At 31.7% G+C, this 19749-nt stretch overlaps 1 protein-coding gene and 1 long non-coding RNA gene across 5 annotated transcripts; one reads left to right on the top strand and one right to left on the bottom strand.

Moving 5' to 3' along the window:
• Positions 1–226: 226 nt before the first annotated feature.
• Positions 227–19505, bottom strand: LOC145030755 (putative receptor-like protein kinase At2g23200). 4 transcript variants are annotated; one of them, XM_078979162.1, is made up of 6 exons: positions 18448–19504; positions 18259–18312; positions 17468–17494; positions 16952–17336; positions 8234–8309; positions 228–694 (listed from the first exon to the last, which is right to left on the bottom strand). In XM_078979162.1, exons 1-4 carry the CDS (start codon positions 19363–19365, stop codon positions 17262–17264), a joined length of 1074 nt encoding a protein of 357 aa, XP_078835288.1. In that variant the 5' UTR covers positions 19366–19504; the 3' UTR covers positions 228–694; positions 8234–8309; positions 16952–17261. The 4 variants fall into 4 exon arrangements, with proteins under 4 accessions (XP_078835292.1, XP_078835291.1, XP_078835288.1 ...); XM_078979166.1 differs by lacking the exon at positions 17468–17494 and having other exon boundaries at positions 227–694; positions 18448–19505; XM_078979165.1 differs by lacking the exon at positions 8234–8309 and having other exon boundaries at positions 227–694.
• On the top strand, positions 10495–12784 carry LOC145030756 (uncharacterized). Its single transcript, XR_013676701.1, has 3 exons — positions 10495–10609; positions 11072–11142; positions 12351–12784. It is a non-coding gene; the product is annotated as an uncharacterized LOC145030756 (long non-coding RNA).
• Positions 19506–19749: the final 244 nt, after the last annotated feature.

The following is a 19749-nucleotide window of genomic DNA, read 5'->3' as shown; positions in this document are numbered from 1 at the left end:
ATAAAAACCATAATATATCTATAAAAGGATGAATACACATTGTCTAGTGGTGTGGGGAGATTTCTTACATCTATAAGATTAAATGTTTAAGTCGATTCTAGGACATAGATGGAAGTGGAAGTAAGTTATAAGTATATTCAAATGTCACCATTTTAAAAAACTATATATCCATAATTTTTCAAGATTAATTAATATAGATGATATTTTTTCAACCAACCATCGATTATATCTGTGTTTTCAATTCCACCATTTTATTATGATCACAATCTACATATATTTTCTTTATTGATGTCTCATTTCACAAGATGATTACATATAAATATTAATGTAAATAGTAAAAATGGCATAACAGTTTATCCAGATAAACTACCAAATAATACACCTCTAATGATGCTCCCCTCTCCCATATCTCTTGTGACATTTCCATTCTCACTTCCTCCCTTACTCAAATCGTCTCTCTTCTACTAACGGGTTATCACAGGGAGGTATTGTTGTTGGTTTTTCTCATCGCCTTGTCAACTATCGATTTCAACATTCTTAAATTGATTTGTAATTTGTTTATTCATGCTTGAAGTACCCAAAATCTCTGCAGGCTTCCCGCTTTTTGCAAGCTTCTTGAGGAGTGTCTTCGGATCAACATTCCCCAATACAGTCACCTTCCCATGTTCCGAGTCAACACCAACTGTGCAAACGCCTAAAATAGAAAATTTTATAGAGTTAAAAAGGCAATTTACCACATAATAAATTGTTATTATATATATATATAAATATAATAAAATGTTATTATATATAAATATGGTAAAATATATGTGCATTCCTAAATTGGCTTTCCAAAAGAGCCCTTAGGAAGAGTAGAGTAGCATTCCAATATATATAGATAATTACATTACCAACATAAACAAACAATTACAGGACCGTATCACATCAATTTGGGAGTACAACAACACTGCCTTAGAGATGGGGTTTGATGCGGATAAACAAGCATACATTAATCCATGGGGATAGAAGACGCAGACACTAAAACCATGTAAGATATTTGATTATTCACAAAATTGGTTTTCCTAAAAAAAATCCGTTATGGGAAAACAGAATCTCCAATATATATATATATATATATATATATATATATATATATATATATATATATATATATATATATATATATATATATATATATATATATATATATATATATATATATATATATATAAACATAGTTTTTCTGGGTTTTTTTTGTTAATTTTTATAAGATATTTTTATCAAAAAAATGATTTTAAATATTATTCTCTAAAAATAGACATCAATATTGATATAGTTTTAAGATAAAATACAAAATTTATCTTTTTTATATTTTCAGCTATCGTTATTAATAAATAAATAAAAATGCATCATGTTTTATTAAAGTACATTCGTTATTTACTTATGAATAAAAATATGGTATTTTTTTTTTTACAATTCATATATAAATATATCATATAATAAACATATTATATTCATATTTAAATACTGGACGATATATTCACTCTTGAATATTAACATAGTATATTTACTTGTGAATATTATATGGTATATTCACTTATGAATATTAAATGATATTTCATATGTGAATATTACATAGTATATTCACGTATGAATATTAGATGATATACTCACTTATGAATATTACATGGTATATTCACATATGAATATTACAAGGTATATTCACTTGTGAATATATTCACTTATGAATATTAGAAGGTATTTTGACAAATATATATAATTTTTATATGTTAATTGTAACATCCCGAAATTCAGGTACAACTATTTAACCTTTCTCTTTTGTCAAGTTGTCAAGATTAGCCCTTGAGTGAATTTGTAGCAAATTAGTACGCTGGGTGTACTGGAGAGTATGTTGCGCGTACTCATGCGCTTAACTTGGACGCGGACTCGCTTAGGTACGATGGGCGTACCCAGGGTTACGCTGGGCGTAGCAGGCCCAGATGCAAACCCTAATATTTGGCTTGTACACTATATAAGGAATGCTAAGGCTTTATCCTCGGCCATCATATCTGAGAGTGAAACCCTAAGAGAGCATTTCCTTCGTCCTAAAGCTTGTGTGTGAGTGTTTTGAGCTAAAAGTTCCTTTATGTGTTAGTGAAGAAGAAGGAGAAGAGCTTGTGGAGGCTAGAGTTTGAAGCTCAAGTTTGGATCTGAGTTCTTTAGAGTGAGGAGCTTCATCTAGAGGTAAAAAGCTCAAAACTTTCCTGTTCATTTTGGTTTGGTGTTGCTTGGACCATTTCTAGGGTTAAAGACCCAAGGTGGAGACTTTATGAGCATTAGGGACTCCATGGACCTAGATCTATCCCATTTCAGTGATATATGTGTTGTAGATCCATAAAAATCTCAAATTCGTCGTTGTTATGGGGTCATGCTTTAGTTATGAGCTTTTCTAGGGTTGGAAATGGAATGTTATGGGTGTTCGTGAATTTTACAGCCATGCAAAGCCTTAAAGTCACCAACTTTAGGGATTAACAAGCTTAGAAATGGTAAGATCTAAAAGTTGGACGTGTATCTTAACTGTTTAAGACCCCAAAAGCTAAGAAGTCTGAAACTAGGAGTTACACGGGGCATAATCCCAGTACGTGCGGCGTAGGGTGGTCGCGTTCCCCGTTTCTGTTAGGTCGCCGGGTACGCCTAGCGTACAAGTTTAGTATGCGCAGCGTAACCCAGAGAGTTGACTTTTGTTGACTTTTAGGGTTTGGTTAACTTTAGGGTCATTAAGCCATGAGAGGGGTAAAATGGTCTTTTACCCTTCTGAGAGTGCTAAGAGAGGGAATAGTCTAGCCTTGATAGTTGTATTGATTAGATTACTTATTCCATGTGATTAGGCGGATCCTAGACCAGATTTTTACCGAGTTTGAGATTACCGAGTTACCCGAGGTGAGTCTTCTCACTATACTTTACCAAAGAGTAATAATTATAGTTATGTGACAGCGTATCTTATATGGTTTTTGTATGATGTGATTTCTATGTGATTTGTGCTATGTATGATTCAGAGTGTACAGAGTTAGGACCGAAAGGTCCACAGAGTTAGGAATAGAGGGTCCATAGAGATATAGGACTGGAGGGTCCACAGGGGGGCGACTCGTTGCTGTACCGAGAGTTCAGCAACACGAAGCCACCAAAGTTTGATGGAACACAGGACCTGATCGGTATGATGAGATGGATTTCTGATATTGAGGGATGCTTCTATACGTGTTCTTGTCCAGAGCATTTGAAAGTTCGGTTCACGCTGAACCAGCTTTGCTTGGGGGTGAAGGACTGGTGGAAGTTTGTGCCAGTGCACTATTCTTCTACAGAGCTTTCCGCGGTGACCTGGGAGAGGTTCATCGTTATGTTTCGTGATGAGTATGTTCCCCCAGTGGAAAGAGAACGTTTGGCCTAGGAGTTCTTGACCCTCAAGCAGGGTACCAAGTCTGTTACAGTGATCACCAGGATGTTCCATGATAGGGCGATGTTCTACCCTGAGCACATGTCTTCCGAGCAGGCATGCATGAGTATATATTTAAGCATTTTGAGGAGAGACATCCGCGAGTTCGTGGCGAACTCGACATACCGGACATTTGTCGAGCTTCAGGAAAATACCTGGAAGAAGGAGATTGAGCTCGAGACTCAGGACAGGGAGGAGGCAGGGTCTCAGGGGAGGGATCGACGACCGACACAGTCCCAGCCGGCTACCAAGCAGGCCAAGCCCGCCGATTCGATATCAGGAAACCAGAAGGTCCGCACTTATGGCAAGTGCAGCAAGAGTCATGAGGGGGTGTGTAGGGCAGGGTCTTACTACAAGTGTGGCAAGGAGGGGCACATGGCCAAGGATTTCCCCAAGGGGTTTGTAGTCTGTTTTCACCGAAACCAGACCGTACACCGAAAGGTCGAGTGTCCGCAGTTGCGGTGGTCAGCTTAGGGAGCATCACAGGGATCTGCCCCTGCTGTTGTACGAGCTACGGAGAGTCGGTCGGTGAAGGCTGGTATGTATTCTTCAAGTTGACAGCGGAGGAGGTCCGCGCAGCACCCGATGTTGTGGCTGGTATGTATTCTTTCATCTATTTATTTTGAATTGTGATGTTATGCTTATATTATCATATGTGTAGGTACATTTCTTGTGAGTTTTGTACCTGCTTTGGTGTTATTTGACTCGAGTGTGAATTGGTCTTTTGTGTCGCTAGCCTTTTGTCAGCACATCAGTATCTGTCATGAGGCGTTGAGTCGACCTTTGCGAGTTTCCATTGCTGACAAGAGAGTGGTGTATGCCACTGTTGTGATTTGAGGATGTGTGCTCGAGATCTTCGGCATTGAGTTTCCGATTGATTTGGTCTCGTTGTGATGGGAGATGTCTGTGTCATCGTGGGCATGGAGTGGTTGAGCAGGTTTGTAGTGGTTATCGACTACGAGCGATAGCTGGTGAGCATACGAGACCCTAGTGGGGGAGTTCTTACGGTTTATGGCGAGGGTACCCGTTCTTGGTCAGTAATTTGTTCGGCTGCCAGAGCTAGGCAGAGCCTACAGCTGGGTTGTAGCGGGTTTGTGGCTTATGTGGTGGATACAAGAGTAGATGCAGAGAGGATGAGGTCGGTCGATGAGGTCCCGATAGTGTATGAGTTCCCGGACGTTTTTCCTGAGGAGCTGCCGGAAGTGCCTCCCGAGAGGCAGGTAGATTTTCGTATCGATTTGGTCCCGGGGGCAGCGCCTATTACCAAGGCACCCTATCTCCTTGCACCACCAGAGATGTAGGAGTTATCCTCACAGCTGCAGGAGCTGCTGGGGAAGGGGTTTATCCGGCCGAGTAGCTCGCCATGGGGAGCGCTATTCCTTTTTGTCAAGAAGAAGGATGGTTCACACTGGATGTGCATTGATTACCGGGAGTTGAACAACCTGACGGTCAAGAACCGTTACCCCTTGCCGAGGATCGATGATTTGTTCGATTAGTTGCAGGGAGCGTCTTGGTTCTCCAAGATTGATATGAGGTCTGGATATCATCATATGAGAGTGTGTGATGAGGATATCTAGAAGACAGCGTTCAGGCCTCATTATGGGCATTGCAAGTTCGTGGTGATGCCTTTCGGGCTCACCATTGCACTGGGGCGTTCATGGATCTCATGGACAGGGTGTGCAGGCCGATGTTGGATCGTTCGGTGATCGTGTTCATTGATGATATATTGGTGTATTCGAGATCCAGAGAGCAACATGAGGAGCATTTGAGGGTGATCCTTGGAGTTCTGAGATCGGAGAGGCTATACGCCAAATTCTCCAAGTGCGATTTCTGGTTACGAGAGGTCCAGTTCCTACGACACCTCGTCAACCAGAATAGGATATTGGTCGATCCGGCCAAGATTGAGGCGGTGATGAGTTGGGAGATGCCGAGATCCCCTTCAGAGATCAGGAGTTTTCTGGGGTTGACCGGTTATTATCGGAGATTTATCAAGGATTTCTCCAGGATTGTTGTTCCTCTCACCAGACTGACCTGGAAAGGCATGGCTTTCAATTGGGGCCTGGAGTAGCAGGCCTCATTCGAGACACTTTTCCAGAGATTGTGTGAAGCCCCAATGTTAGCCCTTCCAGAGGGAATGGAGGATTTTGTGGTATATTGTGACGCGTCAATATCGGGATTGGGTGCGGTGCTGATGCAAAGAGGGCATGTGACGAGAGTTGATGTAAGCACTAAAGAGTTTATTATATGTCATATTTATATATGAATGATACTTAATCTGTAAAAAAATAATTACAAATATTTTTTTATTAATAAGCGAATGTACTTTACTAAAAATCTGACACATTTTTATCTACTTATTAATAACAATAACAATAAGGGAAAAACTAAAAAAATATTTTTTTTATTTTACCTTCAAACTATATCAATATGGATGTCTATTTGTAGAGAATAAAAACTCATGAATTTTGGTATATTTAAAATCATTTTTCGATAAAAATATCATTCAAAAAAATAAAATTACGAAAAAAAAAAACTATGTTTTTGTATATATTAAGATAATAATTAACATAGTTTAAGGAAATATGTTTTGTTGGAAAACACATATGTATTCCTTTTCCTTTTCAGTTGGTACAACGAAAGCTTTTGCAGCAAAATAAATGAGTGGTTGAGAATGGTTCCCCAATTGTCAACCTTTTTTTTTCTCAATTTAACTTACTTCTCTCTCTCTCTCTCTCTCTCTCTCTCTCTCTCTCTCTATATATATATATATATATATATATATATATATATATATATATATATATATATATATATATATATATATATATAGTGTGTCATAAGAATTTAAGATATAGTAAACTATAAATATACCAATGGGAAATCTTTAGAAAAGTTCCAATATTTGCAGAAAAGTTACACTTTAGTCTTAAGATTTTTTTTAACGAAAAAGTCATGAAAACTGGCAAAAATTTGCAGTTTGACCCTTTTTAACCGGTTGAAGCCGGTACAAAATTAATTTGGGACTATTTTGCAAACTAACGCAAATATTGAGACTTTCCTGTAAACAAAAAATATTACAACTTTTCTATAAACAAAAATATTAGAACTTTTATACAAACAAAACCCTTATTATTATTATTATTAAAAATATGAATAATAATAGTATTTTTGCGAACTTGATATTATTAATGTTGTTACTAATACATATAATTGGATTTAAATCAAAAAAATAATATTAATGACATTGTTTAAAGGGTGGAGGTGGAGGAGATGGTGATGCTTTTAGCATTGAAATCATAAATGTTTGTTTGTATATTTTTACTTTGTATATGGTAATTTCACATTTGTTATTATTCTTTTTAATTCAGAAAAATAATACTTAACAATTTAAAAGAAGTTGGATATTTCTAAAATTGTTTATAAATAGTTTAAGGTAGAAAGATTTCTAAGTTTCTATATAAAAATGTTTAAGGTAGAGGTATTAGTTTCAAATCCAACAAATGCACTACAAACTATATCAATATTTAAAAGTATTCATTACAATATCTTGTTTTAAAAAAAGTAATAAGACATGTTTTTTGGATTAATACTTTTGAATTTTGATTAATACTTTGAATTATTCCTATTACTTTTTATTAAACAAGATATTGTAATTAATACTTTTGAATTTTGATATGGGTTACCTATATAGATGTTTGTAGTGGATTTGTTGCATTTAAAAAGTAATTCTTCTACCTTAAATATTTTTATATACAAAATGAGAAACCCTTCTACCTTAAACTATTTATAAACAATTTTACAAATATGCAACTTCTTTTAAATTGTTCAGTATTAATATTCTGAATTGAAAACAATAATAACAAATGTGAAATGACCATATATACAAAGTAAAAATAGACAAATACACATTCACGATTACAGTGCTAAAAACATCACCATCTCCTCCACCTCCGCCATTAAACATTGTCTTTAATACTATTTTTACATTTAAATGCATTTATATGTATTAGTAACAATATTAATAATAGTACGTTCAAAAAATAGTATTCTTTTTTATATTTTTAATAATAATAATAATAATAATAATAATAATAATAATATTAATAATAATAATAAGGGTTTTGTTTGTAGAAAAGTCCTAATATTTTTGTTTATAGAAAAGTCATAATATTTTTTATTTATAGAAAAATCCTAATATTTTGGGTTAGTTTACAAAATAGTATCAAATTAGTTTGGTACCGGTTTCAACCGGTAAAAAGGGTCAAAGAGCAAAATTTTGCCGGTTTTCAGGACTTTTTTGTTCAAAAAATTAATATTGGGACTAAAGTGTAACTTTTGCGTAAATGTTATGACTTTTCTAAAGATTTCCCTATACCAATCAGGCTAAATGGTGTGATGGTTGTTTTATCAACGGTAAAAGTAGGACACATAGGGTGCCACATATGATTTTATAATTTTTGCAACATTTTGCTGATGAATAGGCTTTGGTGATATTTTTCCTTTGAAAGTAAAATAAATAAATAAAAATAATAATATAAAACACTTAAATTTGCAATGACCAATCACGAAACAGAAAAGGTTTACCATTGAGATTTGTCATCGGTGAAAGTTTATCATTAAGATTTGCCACCAAGAAACAAAAAATGGTTGCGGGTGGTCATCACCGGCAAAAGGGCCACATAGACTTTCAACGATGGCAAAACCTCCGACACCATTAAGTCTTAAAGGTGAAAAAAAGTGATTAATGAAATTGGAACACAATACCATCAATTTTTTGGAGTGTTTTCGTCACCATTCTTTTACATTCATTACAATGAATGTTCACTTTTAGGGTATAACTCTGCATTTTCAAAACAAAGAGAACACAAGAATCAAAATAAAAATACAAAATCGAAATGCGGAACCATTTTTTTTACCAAGTATTATTTTCAAGTTTAAGGTAGAAGTAGAAAATGGCAAAGAGGTCTAAATTAGAAAAAAAAAAAAAAAAAAAAAAAAAAAAAAAAAAAAAAAAAGCACATCTATATACAAATATTTAAGTTTGTAGAAAAGCAATCAAGGAAATTGACACATATTGAAGGAGTGAATTAGTATGTAATTAATTAAATTTTCAAAAGAATTCTCACTATTCATGTCGATTATGAAATTAGAAGCATAGAAATGGGAATATAAGTATGAAATGAATAAGCTTTTTGGAGGGTGAAGTTTACAACATTCACTTTTTGGTCAAGAAAGCTCTTCCCTATATCATCAAAGAATTCTTCTTTACTCATAATACCCGGCCAAAACATAGAAAGCGTTTAAAACGAAAATGAAATTTGTTTGGTATTTATGCATCCCATCGAAGGGAGTAAAATTAGGAAATCTACAAAGAGAGGGTTATTAACAAAGAAAGCAAAATGAGGAAGAAAAGAAAAAGATAAGTGTATGTTGAGATGGATTGATGATAGGTGAATAGGAAGGTGAGAATGTTGTTCTCTGGGTTTTATATAAGGGAAGTGATTCTTACACAACAATTTTTTGTCATATACAACAATTCATTTATTATATAGTTGTACAATACAATATTTTAAAGTACAAATTGTTGTGTATGGAGAAAAATTGTTGTGTACGGATCAGCTTCCTTTATATAATAATAATAAGACAAAACTGTAAGATTGGTCTATGTGGTATTTAAAAAATTTCAGTAGGGTCCAAAAAGTTTCCATCTTGCATGGAATGTCCAAAATCAAAGTTTTTCTGAATTTTTGGTCCCTGATAGAATTGAAAATTTGATTTTATCCTTTTCATTTCTTTTTTCTATTTTCTTTATTTATTTTGGTATTTAAATAATTAAAAATAAAAAATAAAATCTCTTTCTCTCTCTCTCTCTCTCTCTCTCTCTCTTCAGTAAAAAAACAAAGTCAAACCCCCAACCCACTTCTTCTTCTTCTTCCCCAATACAGATCTAATGAACCCAATTCTTTTGCGAATATGAAGACTTCATCTTCATCCATGTTTGCTAGAACCCTAATTTTTCCCATTACTTCTCACCTGATTTCTATTTGATGATTCTTACGATCCATACCACCAATAATAGATCCACAAACTCAACACTACCACCACTACTTTATTACTCTACCACCATCAATATCATGTTCTTGTAATGATTCCGACCGACTCCACCACATCTTCTAGATGTTCGAAAAAAATGAAGATTCCAGAATCATCAAACAGGAACTCAACAAGTCCATAGAGAACATGGGGATACTCATCCCAGACTCATATCTAATTTAGATTAGCGAAAACATCGATTAAAACCAAGGCAATATAATAATCAGTGTCGATTGCTTCAAGCATATGGGTTTTGAAAAATCGATCAAGATTAAGCTGAAAAAGAACCATGAAAAATGGATGCCGACACTTCCACTCAAACAATCTGAGGCAGTTTCATATAGGATTCAAGATATGGTTTCTAAGGGTGGTTGCCCTTTCTCCCTTCCGTTGAAATCGAAGTCCGATTTTAACTTTTCAGTCAAACATTGTTCTTCTAGTTGGGAACACTTTTCATGTTGTTTTAATAGATTTGATAGAGGGGAATAAGTATCATAAGAGTCAAATGGTTGTGCTATTGTAACAATTTATTTTTGTGTAGAACTTGTTCTACATTTATTTATTTTTGTTAATTTTGTAAACATGTTATTGAATTGAAGAAGTGAAGATCCAAATTTTGAGATGTTTTTTATTCTGGTGTGTGTGAGTGCATGTGTGGATGTAGGAATGATTGTAGGCCAATCATTTTAAAAATCTTATTATGGGTATAATAATAATCTTGGCACACTTAATTATGGTAAATATTTATAACATTTAGTATCTTTAAATCAGGGGAATTGTTATCAACCCTAACAACCCATCGATCCTTCATCACCATAAACATACCTAGAAATACCGGAAGCAATTCAATTTTCCCAATCGCCTTGCACAACAAGATCATCTTTCAGCTCCTTCTCTTCCGGATCAATTTCTCTATAGATCAGTTTCCGATTACCTGCTGCCTCTAATAAATCGCCATTGAAACGAACAAATATGCAAAGTCAAAACTTCTCCTTCTTTGTCGATACTTAATCGCCTTCCACCGCCATTTACAGATGCCAACACTAGGTCTCTTTCTTCCTCGTAGTGTTTGCGATCAATTTCATTTGGTTAATTGCACCTAAGATGATGAAAGTCTTTTTTTAAGATTTCTTAAAAAGGCTCCGGAGCAACATCCTAAAAATCTGTGAATCGTGGTGTTTCATTTGTAGAAACTAATGTCGCCTGAGAATTAAAGATGAAGCAGATGTTCCGTCCCTTAATCTAGAAATTTTATTTTATCTTTTTAAAAAAAAAAAATTAGCATTGGAATAAAGGTAGAAACATGAAGCATCATGTACGTATTATTTATTTTCCCTATTTTAAAACCAATTATGTTATACTAGGCTTCTTCTTTTTGGGTATTCTTCTAGATTACCCATGGTGTGGGATTGTGGTGGTCCTAATTCAGGTTTGACTGGGTCAAACTCTGGAAGGAGCTCCGAGATTCTGCCGGAGTTAGGCTCTAACGATTTTTGTTTAACAATTTAGGCCATAACAGTGTAAAAGTCAAGATCAACAAGGTGCTCAGAATTTGTGGGAGTGATGTTCAATCCTTCAAGGTAAAGTGCCCTTCTAAGTTATAGATCCTATCACATAAAGATGCTTAATTTAGTTTATTGAGGTGAAATTCATTTGGGAATCACAGTTTCTGTCCTATTTGATGTCAACTCTCTAGCTCTCTAATAACCATCTATATGTATGCAGGTTTATTTCGTTATATACATTTAATTTTTATCAATAATATTTTTTATATATAGTTGACTTACTCATTCTGTATCAGTCTTTATATTATTGTATCTATCAATTTCATCTATTTTTATTGGTTTAGTAATTTTTTCAACCACCAAAGTTAATTCCTTCCAAACTAATATTGCAATTCCTATTTTCGAACCAATATTCTTTAAGCGTATTTGACTTTTTTTTTTATATAATTACATGTTTAGCATAAAGATTTATAATGGAATCAATAAATCAAAAAAAAAAAAAAAAAAAAAATACTCATAACGAGAAGGGAGTGTTTTGTCTTCCACATCAACATGGTTTTTTAATCGGTGATTTAATCATTTATTAAATACACATAAACCATTGCTTTTAGTTTTTCTTATTTATTTGTTTCCTTACCAATATGCAAAAGGCGAGAAGCAGGGGTCTTTTATTTCTTGTATATTGTTTGGAACAATTCGTTTTTTATCTCCCATTTGCTATCTTTTTCTTCTAATTGCCCAGTGTCACATCTTCACATCTGGCCAAGCACTAGGTGATTACACGACTCAACAACTTGGTTCAATTTTAACCATTCGAACCTAAAATGTCATTTGGTAATCTTATGGTTTTTGTTGGTTGCAATGAAAGAAAATAATTATTTGATTTTACTGTTTATTATTTTTTCTGTAATATATAAAAAGGGTTTTAAAATGGCTTTATTTTTATGAAATTTGAATGCATTCCATAGAGTATTCCCTTTAACCTAATTAAGTTAATTCTATAAGAATAACTTTCTTACCTTATCATCGGGTGTTATTCTCATCTTCATCTGTTTCATTCTTTAAGAATATTTTGAATCTAAGTTATTCTTCTATTTGAATTGTGTGTAAAGAGTATTATATTCTTATAGAATCACATAAGAATGATGCTTCCGCCAGAATTGTATTTTTGGTATAATCAAATAAGAATGATTATGGTAGAATTGCGTGAGAATGATTTTGACAAAGTTCTATTGCAATTTGCTTAATTTTACTTATGGTTTTTGTTTCTTATGTTTTTTCAGATGTTTCAAGCTTTAACTAGGGATCCCTTAGCATCCTTGAGTTTATAAATTTATGCAACTTCTTGTATAAAGTTATTCTCATACAATGCAATTATGACAGAATGTCAATCTCACGAAGTGTCAATCTCACAGAATGATAGTATATTTTGAAGTGGCTTAGAGGTCAAAGATACACATGACATTTGGAAATGAAACAAGAAGGTGAATTAGTATTCTTTCAAGAATAACGGTAGTTTTTTGCAAGCGCTGTTAAGAATGATTATAATTTAGGTTCATAATTGTATTCTTTAAGAATGAATGTAATTACTAATTCTAAAATATCAAAATTCGTTTCATGTAAAAATTTGTATTCATTCAAAGTTATTAGTCTTGATAATATATGGTTATAATCTTCGTTCAGAATATAATGTTTTTTTCAAGATAATCATAACATATTCGGGAAATCTCCAATAAAGTCCTAAAATTTTGGCCCGGTTTATGTTTTAGTCATAAATTAATTTTTGTTTATGAAAAAATCCTAAAAACCGACAAAAGTTTGCAATTTGACCCTTTTTGACTGGTTGGAACCTGTAACAAATTAATTTGGGACTATTTCATAAATTGATCCAAAATATTTGGACTTTTCTGCAAAAACCAAAAATATTAGGGTTTTTCTGCAAACAAAACCCTTATTATTATTATTATTATTATTATTATTATTATTATTATTATTATTATATTAAAAATATAAATAAGTATATTATTTTTTAAATTACTTAAATTACTAACATGTGTGTTGCTCTTTTTCATTACTTTATCCTTGTGGTTTTTTTGGAAACATAGCAGATATAGTGTGATAAAGCAAAACAAGATATATTACTTTCTATTAAACAATATATTGTAATTAATATTTTCGAATTTTGATATGGGTCACCAATGTAAATATTTATTATACATCTATTGGGTTTGAAAAGAAATCATTCTACCTCAAGAAATTTTATATACAAAGTGAGAAATCATTTTATCTTAAACTATTTATACACAATTCTACCTTAGATATGGGCCATCACCACAACCGTCACCTTTAAATAATTTCTTTAATATATATTTTTTTTATTTAAGTGTATTTATATGTATTATTAAAAATATTAATAATAATGAATTTAAAATTAGTATATATTTTTTATATTTTTAGTATTATAATAATAATAATAATAATAATAATAATAATAATAATAACAATAATAATAATAATAATAATAATAATAATAATAATAATGTTTTTGTTTACAGAAAAGTCATAATATTTTTTTTTGCAGAAAAGTTTCAATATTTTGGGTCATTTTGTGAAATAATCTCAATATTTTGTGTCAGTTTATGAAATAGTCCCAAATTAATTTGTTGGCGGTTCCAACCGGTCAAAAACGGATCAAAATGCATATTTTTGCCGGTTTTTAGGACTTCTTCGTAAACAAAAACTAGTTTAGGACTAAAACGTAAACCGGACCAAAATTTTAGGACTTTATTACAGATTTCCCTAACATATTCTGTTAGAAACTTAGAATGTCTGAATTATTATGTATAAAAAATCATATTTTATAGTTAAAGAAAATTAATTATTCCCTAAAATCCTCAAATTTATTTTTTTTTCAATTTATTTTAGTTGACTAAAATGCAATTATAATGAAATTAGATGGTATTTTTTTTAATTATTTTAATTAAAAAATATTTATTAATAACTTTCTTAAAATAATTAAAATGATTCGTCCACAATGATTCATACACACACATAATAATTAGTTAAAACATAATAATCTAATCTTATTTTTATATATATATATATATATATATATATATATATATATATATATATATATATATATATATATATATAGAGAGAGAGAGAGAGAGAGAGAGAGAGTGTGTGAGTTGGGTGATATTTTATTTTTTATTTTTAATTTTTTAAATACCAAAAAAAATAAAAACTATGTAAATCGATTTTTCAAATGTAATATGGAAAAAACCCAAAAAAAAACTTTGATAAGTTGGAAATTTTATTGATCCTATCCAAAGTATTTTAAATATTACAGGAACCAAATTTATAGTTTTGTCTAATAATAATAATAATAATAATAATAATAATAATAATAATAATAATAATAGTAATAATTAATTATTATTATTATTATTATAAAAATAATAAATAATATTTAAAATCACTTTGAATAACAGTTTGCAAACAATAATGGATGTAAAGTGAGATATAACGTTCTAATAAATTGGTGAATTTATTTCCAATAATAATCGATTTAAACTGAGACATCATGTTCTAATATTGGTGAATTTAAAAATATTGACAAATTTAATTTGAATAAATTAAATAATAGTGGGAAAGCAGAAAGTGGCTAAAATTATTAATACTTTGAATGTAATTTATTCAAAGTACGATTAAGATGGTCGCAAAGATTATATGGACAAGGTTATGTGGTCTAAAGCTGTAGACCCCCAAGGGGCCGCTTATTTGGCTTGATCCTTTTGGTAGCTCTTCAAGATTCGATGGATGTTGTTAAGGACGGGTCATCCTTCTTCATATGGTTAATTATTATTATTATTATTATTATTATTATTATTATTATTATTATTATTATTTTTATTTTTTATTATTTATTTATTTATTTATTTTTTTGTTGTTGTTGTTTTTTCCTTCTTTAGTTTTTATTATTATTATTATTATTATTATTATTATTATTATTATTATTATTATTATTTCAACTCGGGAGACAACTGGATTCAAAGAAACACAAAAGACCAATCGAGTTCATTATTATTAATTTTGATAGCCATATAAAATTTGAACGATATTAAAAATTTGGAGTACAATATCGAATTAGAACAAAAGAAAACATTGTCTTTATTTATCACTGATATTAATTAATTAGGCATTACATTTGTATGGTGCGTTATACGGATTGAAAGCATTTAATTGAGCAGTTGTATACTCATTTGCCGCTCTAACACTCTAGCGTACCGGCAACAGTAGTGTATGTCAAATCATAAATGATTATATGATAGAGAGGTATAATCATATATGATTATACATGTTTATACGTATATGTCTAATCATAAATGATTATATATATATATATATATATATATATATATATATATATATATATATATATATATATATATATATATATATATTCACAGACTAAGTAATCATATATGATTGTAACACTTAGTGATGAAAAAAATAGTGGTTATAAAGGTGACGGTGATATAACTAACGGAGGTGATAGTGGTGAGGTCGGTAGTGGTAGTGGTGGTGGCGGTGTCGATTATGGTGATGAGAATGGTGGCGGAGGAGAAAGAAACGGATGATGCTATATAATCAGATGTGATTATAACAAGTCTGCCGTGTCGGTACCCCGGAGGGCTAGAGCTGTAGACTTGAAATATGTGGCTGAGGTTGAATCTCAAGATTACTATTTTATTTTTAATCTAAACTAGAAAGGTTACCCCCGCTATGCGGGGGCCAAAGCTTTCAATGTTGTTTTCGATTCGATAAATATAACAAACGTATAAAGTGGAAGAATGAAAAGCCCGGGCTTTGCCCCGAAATGTTTTTTTTTCTTCATGTTTTTATGAAAAAATGTAAAAGTTTTGACTGCAAGGATCAGAAGTGTCAAAACGGCTAAAGAATTAAAGGGGTAGGAACTAGCGAATTTTTAGAAAAGGAATCAAAGTTGTCAAACCGTTAGAGTTTTGTGGCAAAACTTTAAATATTAAAAGGTTCCTAAAATGTGTAAAAATATTGATTGCAAGGATCAAAAGTGTCAAAAATAAGTAAAAAATAAGGAGCAAAGTGCAGGGACCAATTCTACAAAAAAATGGTATGTTTTTATGAAAAAATGTAAAAATTTTAACTGCAAGGATCAAAAGTGTCAAAAAGGTCTAAAGAATTAAAGGGGTAAGAATTAGCAAATTTTTAGAAAACGGATCAAAGTTGTCAAACAGTTAAAGTTTTGTGGCAAAACTTTAAATATTAAAAGGTTCCTGAAATATATAAAAATATTGAATGCAAGGATCAAAAGTGTTAAAATAAGTACAAAATAAATAATAAAGTGCAGGGATCAATTCTGCATGCCAAAAATATAAGTTTACTATTCCTTTTGTTGAGAAATTTAATATATATATATATATATATATATATATATATATATATATATATATATATATATATATAACCTTCATTTTAAAAATATGTCAAAATTAACTTTTTAAAATAAATATAAAAACCAGCTTGTTAACTTGTTGAGCGTACCAAGTCACTAAAATGTACATATTTTAAAGAGAAATTAAACATTTAAATGGTGATACGTGTAATATTTAATGATATTTTTAAATACTAATATGATAAATGTAATCATTTAAATGGATAAAAAGATTGGTATGAACAGAAGATATGGGGATATTTAATTTTTCTATTTTAAATTTTACTGGTGATAAAAAACATGAAAATTAAATATCTTTTTATATTTTCTTCCTGCTAACAAGGGTCATATTTAAATAAAATTAATGATACTTTAAAACACTAGTCATAATTTAATTTGTTAGCGTACCTGTGTTTCCAATGATCTGGCAAGTGATGATTTCCATACTTCAGGGACTTCCTGAACCATCCAAACAAATTAGTATAAAAGTGTAAGCACACAACTCTACAAGAAAAATGTACTGATTTCTAGTTTATTGCACATGGATGACATGAAGGAAATACTTAAAAAATTTAAGCCGTTAAAACGTAAAGCGATTCCAATGCTTCCCAATTTCCTCAACCATTCATGCAAAATTATATAAAAGTCAACAAACTGTTACGAGAAAAGCTTACAGGTTCTCCTTTATCACATGGACATGAACGAACTACGTAAATAGTTAATGTTTGAACAAATATGAACATGCCTGTGATTCCAATGCTTCAGCAAGTGGTTCCGATGCTTCCCCAAGTTCCTAAACCATATATCGAAATAGATTTATAAAAAGTATAAGCAGAAAAGCGAGATCTAATTAATTTAACACACATGGACACACGAAGGAACTACTTAAATAGTTAAGTAATTTTTTAACAAATTCGATCGTACCAGTGACTCCAATGCTTCCTCAGTTTCCTGATCCATCCAAGTAAATGTATATATAGAAGTATAAGAGAGAAAAGAAATAGATAAGAAAAGAAAGTAAAGAGAGAAAAGAAAGAAAAATAAATTTGTTTTTTGTGCTTTCGAGTTGGAAAGAAATGGAAGTAAAGTTAAGGGTGTGTTTGGTTGTGGAAAATTTTCCAGTTTTCTAGGAAAATTTTACAAGAAAAACAGAAATTTTGAAAAATGTTTAGTTCGTTTAGTTTTTCAAAATTTTCCTAGAAAATGAAAATTTACAGTTTTCCAAATTATATATAAATTACAAAAGTGATTTTTACACTTTTCCAAAGTTTCCAAATTTCTAAGATGAAAAATGAGAACTCCTTCGGTTTCAACCAAACATGTTTTCTAAAATTTTCAATGAAAATTGAAAGTGAAAATTCAACTCTATTTTCTGAAAACATTTTCTTAGAAAATGAAAACAGTTTTCTACAACCAAACGCACCCTAACCATTTTATTCTTTCTTTTCAAAATCCTTCCAAATCAGAAGGAAAGTTAGAAGGGAAAGTGATCCTTCCATTTCCTTCCACTTTCTTCCTTTAATGAAACTCGGGAGCATCAATCTCTCTTACTTTCCTCTCATTTCCGCCAATTTCCTTTCTTTTCTCTCCTTAAGTTAAACTCGGGAGCCGGGTGTACCATAAGAGCACTAGTTCTACTTTAGCACATGCATATGGACATGAAGGAGCTTCGGTCCTTAAAACAGTTAAATTCTATTAAATTTGAAACTACTTACCTGTGATTGCCATTCCGAATCTTCAGCAAGTAATTCTGATGCATCCGCAAGTTCCTGATCCATCCAAACAAATTCGTAGAAAAGTGTAATTAAGCAGAAAACTCTAATGAGTTTATTCTAGTTATTTACTATATATAGACAGAAAAGAACATCCTAATTTCCAAAAAAAAAAAAAAAAACCGAACTAACTTGCAATTCCAAAGATTTCTCAAGCTTTTCTACAACCAAACCCATGGAGGGTCGTTGTGTCCTATCTTTCTGCAAGCATTCATATGCAATCTTGGAGAAAGTATTCAACGAATCGGAGTCCATTTGCTTCATCAAATCCGGATGAATAATATCATTTAAATTTCCTTTTTCGTAGCAACTGCGAGCTAGTGTGGCTGTTAATGGTCCTGCATCATTTACATTCTTCAAGCAAGACTCGCCACACATGACTTCAAACAATACCATCCCAAATGAAAAAACATCCGATTCTTTTGTGAGCATCCCTGTATCATTGTAGGCTGGATCCAAATAACCATGTGTGCCACAAGGATTTGTAATGACATAACTTACATCTTCATTTGCACGACATATCCTCGAAAGTCCTAAATCCGAAATCCTAGCTTTCCATTTGTGATCAAGCAGAATATTCGCACTCTTTATATCTCTATGGATAACTCTCTGATTTTCTTCAACATGGTTATGGAGATAATCCAAACCATAGGCTGCCTCGATGCATATATTGATTCGATGCTTCCATGGAAGTGAAAACGGGGTCTTATCCATAGTTAGGTTACTCTGGAGGCTTCCGTTATGGGCATACTCGTAAACAAGGATCATTTCATTGTCATCATTGCAGTAACCAAGAAGGGGGACAAGGTTTGGATGTTTATAACGGGAGAGCAATTGAAGCTCGGTTAAGAACTCCTTAACACCTTGACCACGGTTATGTAATCGCTTTACAGCCACAGAAGTAAGTTTACCAGAAAGTATGAGTTCTCCTTGGTAAACATCTCCATATCCACCCTTTCCAATAATGTTTGCCAAGTTGAAGTTTCTGGTGCCTCTTTCAATATCAATAAAGGGTATTCTCAGGTGCTGTGAGTCTGTAATGAGCGACATTATTTTCGTGTAACAAGAGGAAATAGCTATTGAGAAAAGACTGAAAAGAAACAGAAATGATTCTTTAGAAAAATAATGTCAAGAGAAATGTTCCATGATGAAACCAGGCTGCTGCCAGATATTTATCAAAAACAGTATTAAAAAATGGTTGGCTGTAACTGGTCAATAAAAATACAAAACAAACACCGACTAAATAGAAGAATCAATATATGTTTCTATGATTCTATCAGTAATATTAAGTAATAACTAACCTGTTAAATATTATTTATGAATGTTTATAAAGTTATTTCTTTTTGAGTTATCAAGTTTTCAAAACCAAATTAATATTTTAATGACTTTTTTTGAAAGGATAAATTTAATTTACTTATAAGTTAACACTTAATT

This window comes from Lactuca saligna, chromosome 2 (genome assembly GCF_052625555.1).
Source record: "Lactuca saligna cultivar CGN05327 chromosome 2, ASM5262555v1, whole genome shotgun sequence".
NCBI lineage: Eukaryota > Viridiplantae > Streptophyta > Magnoliopsida > Asterales > Asteraceae > Lactuca > Lactuca saligna.
This window is presented reverse-complemented; position numbering and strand designations above follow the sequence as displayed.

Excerpts from the sequence above, each read along its gene's own strand:
- LOC145030755 (XM_078979165.1), bottom strand. The coding sequence starts at position 19,365 with ATGTCGCTCATTACAGACTCACAGCACCTGAGAATACCCTTTATTGAT. Across the intron at positions 18,313-18,447 it reads AGAAATCTTTGGAATTGCAA|GAACTTGCGGATGCATCAGA; the intron begins GTTAGTTCGGTT and ends TGGATGGATCAG. Across the intron at positions 17,495-18,258 it reads ATTCGGAATGGCAATCACAG|GAAACTGAGGAAGCATTGGA; the intron begins GTAAGTAGTTTC and ends TGGATGGATCAG.